Source organism: Micropterus dolomieu, unplaced genomic scaffold (assembly GCF_021292245.1).
Source record: "Micropterus dolomieu isolate WLL.071019.BEF.003 ecotype Adirondacks unplaced genomic scaffold, ASM2129224v1 contig_533, whole genome shotgun sequence".
NCBI lineage: Eukaryota > Metazoa > Chordata > Actinopteri > Centrarchiformes > Centrarchidae > Micropterus > Micropterus dolomieu.
Window position 1 is genome coordinate 8,005 of NW_025729523.1, and position 2,626 is coordinate 10,630.

At 39.6% G+C, this 2,626-nt stretch overlaps 1 protein-coding gene across 1 annotated transcript; it reads left to right on the forward strand.

Moving 5' to 3' along the window:
• The first annotated feature begins 312 nt into the window (after nucleotides 1-312).
• Nucleotides 313-2,421, forward strand: LOC123964097. The gene is made up of 5 exons (XM_046041206.1): nucleotides 313-367; nucleotides 511-1,203; nucleotides 1,927-2,049; nucleotides 2,138-2,178; nucleotides 2,302-2,421. The coding sequence occupies exons 1-5, from the start codon at nucleotides 313-315 to the stop codon at nucleotides 2,419-2,421; spliced, it is 1,032 nt and encodes a 343-aa protein (XP_045897162.1).
• Nucleotides 2,422-2,626: the final 205 nt, after the last annotated feature.

Consider the following 2,626-nt stretch of genomic DNA (forward strand, 5'->3'; position numbering starts at 1 on the left):
TCATACAGTATGTTATCTTGAAAATGATTAATCCCAGTGCTGTATCATAAGCCCATTTGCAAGTGATCACAGGCTTCATTTCATGATACTATTTCTGACGTATATTTGGTGTCCATTTTAGTGACTCTTCTTCTGAACACTGTTGTTGTCATTGATGTTGACCACCAGTTCCACGGTAGGGGGCATTGAACATGTGTAGACTGTTTCCAAAACAGGAGATTCAATCTGATTGGCCAATCAAACACACCCTTCTCTGTGAAGAGTGGAGAACGTACTCAGATTCAATTCATTCATCACAGCATTTGAAGCACGATGGCGCCTCCAAACTTTGCTTTGTATTTCACATGTCTATTCATGGCGACTTTGGGTAAGTTGTGTTTTGTTACTGCATAGTGTTTACTCCAAACTATAAGCTCATGCTTGCTTGTAACATGTCTTCGTGCATTCTATAATACAGATCTTTACAGAACAGTAGCATTAAATTACTTTGTCTCTTCACTTTCTCCTCAGCTCACGTGACAACTTTAAAACAATCATCGTTACATTTTAAATCAACTAATGTTGAGGATAGTGTGACCTTGCCTTGTTTCTGTGAAAATGATGTAGCAGTGATGTTTTACTGGTACAAGCAAACTGTGGGACAGACACCAAAGCTCATGTCTACATTCTATAAGCATAATAATAAAGGGACCTTTAATGATGAATTTAAAGACAATCCACGTTTCTCACTGGATACTCAAAACCGTAAAAATCACTTGAAGATTTCAGATTTGCACATTTCAGACTCAGCTACTTACTACTGCGTGGCGAGTAATTTACATGAATTTGAATTTTGTGAGGGCACCACTGTCAGTGTAAAGGGTTCAGGTTTGACCGTCCCAGCTTTGGTCCTTCAGTCAGCATCTGAGACCATCCAGCCAGGAGGCTCTGTGACTCTGAACTGTACAGTACACACTGGGACCTGTGATGGAGAACACAGTGTTTACTGGTTCAAAAACTCTGAAGAATCTCATCCAGGACTCATTTACACCCATGGAGGCAGGAATGATCAGTGTGCGAGGAATTCCAGCACACAAACACACACCTGTGTCTACAACTTGCCACTGGAGAGCCTGAATCCTTCTCATGCTGGGACCTACTACTGTGCTGTTGCCTCATGTGGACACGTACTGTTTGGAAACGGGACCAAGCTGGACATTGATCGTAAGTAACTTTCTACCAGAGGTTGTATCATTTGATAAATATTTATTTTAACTAATGATGTTAATGAATTATTGGTCACTGTCATCATTATTTACATCAGTACTGTAATCTGTACTGGCCATGAAGGAATTCCTTCCTAACACAACTCCACTGTGGGAGATAGATGTACAGTCCTTGTTTTGTGCAAATATGTATTCTAAAGTTCAGCCAAAGCTAATAAAATTATGAGGCTTCAGAATTTGCCATATGAAGCGTTTTTGTCCTGGCAGTTGCTTGCTTCGCCAGCAGCTCAGCAGGGACACAAATTCCATGGAAACACAAAGAGGGGATCTGGTTCTAAAGACTAATACTTGAAGATATTGGTCTTGAAGGATCCTTTACTGGTCGTGAACTGTTGACCAGAAAGTCTTTCACCTGGCGTATGGCATCTAAGACCTGTATTGGAAAATACCCACTGGATTTGACTAACTCAGACTGCTGAGGCCTCATCAGTTTAACCTTACAATGAATTTTTACACAGGATGTGGACGGTAGATTGTGTCCCGTGTTACTTACATTGAAATAGCTTTAGGACACAATCTCTTTGTGGCCAGTAGGTGCAAACATTTCAGTGTAGAAATGGGCATGTCAGAATTGATTTGAGAAAATCCAAACCTATCCTTTATCAACATTAAGATAAACACAGCAGGAAATCTAAAAGTTATCTAATGTCTGGCTCCACAGCTGAGGTGGACTTTTCTGTCTTGATGTATTTCTTGAGTGCAGCTTTGGCATTCACCACCATCCTGGTTGTGTTGCTGGCTTTCTCGTTGTGTAAGATGAACAAAAGAACCTGCCAGTGTACAGGTAAGTGTTGCTCTTTGAAGCTGACATCAAGTATTGAGTGCATATTGCATTTAAATAAAATGACTTCCATTTTGTGTTTCACAACCAGAGTCTACAGTAACATCAGAAGCTTCCACAGTGAATACAGTGGTAAGTATTTCTATTGAAAAATGAGAGGACTTTTAATAGCACAGCAAAATCTTTATTTTTTTTGGTCTCTATTGTGCTTGATATCCTATAATAGTCATTAACCATTTTATATTTTGTTGCCAGTTATGTCAAGATGCAGAGAACCTTCATTATGCTGCTTTAATGGATCACAAGGCCAACAGATCAAGAAGACAGAGAAGCAACACCAAGAGTGAATGTGTGTACTCCAGTGTGAGGCAGTAGAGCTGCAGACATGTAAATAAATATGGTAAATATAAAGGCTTGCCTTGTAATAAAATAAGCTCTTCCACTGAAAAAAACACTTATGTCAGAGGTTTTTCTTTCAGTGGTGTCAGTTGCAAAACATACTCTGAAATCTACTGTCATTGCACCATTTGTTGCCAAATTTTACTCACACTTCTGTGGTGCTGGTGGGGTTAGCTAATCT

Bases quoted from the DNA above. Each gene is read 5' to 3' on its own strand.
- LOC123964097 (XM_046041206.1), top strand. From the start codon at position 313: ATGGCGCCTCCAAACTTTGCTTTGTATTTCACATGTCTATTCATGGCG. The intron at 368-510 runs GTAAGTTGTGTT...CTTTCTCCTCAG, and splicing joins TCTATTCATGGCGACTTTGG to CTCACGTGACAACTTTAAAA. The intron at 1,204-1,926 runs GTAAGTAACTTT...CTGGCTCCACAG, and splicing joins GACCAAGCTGGACATTGATC to CTGAGGTGGACTTTTCTGTC.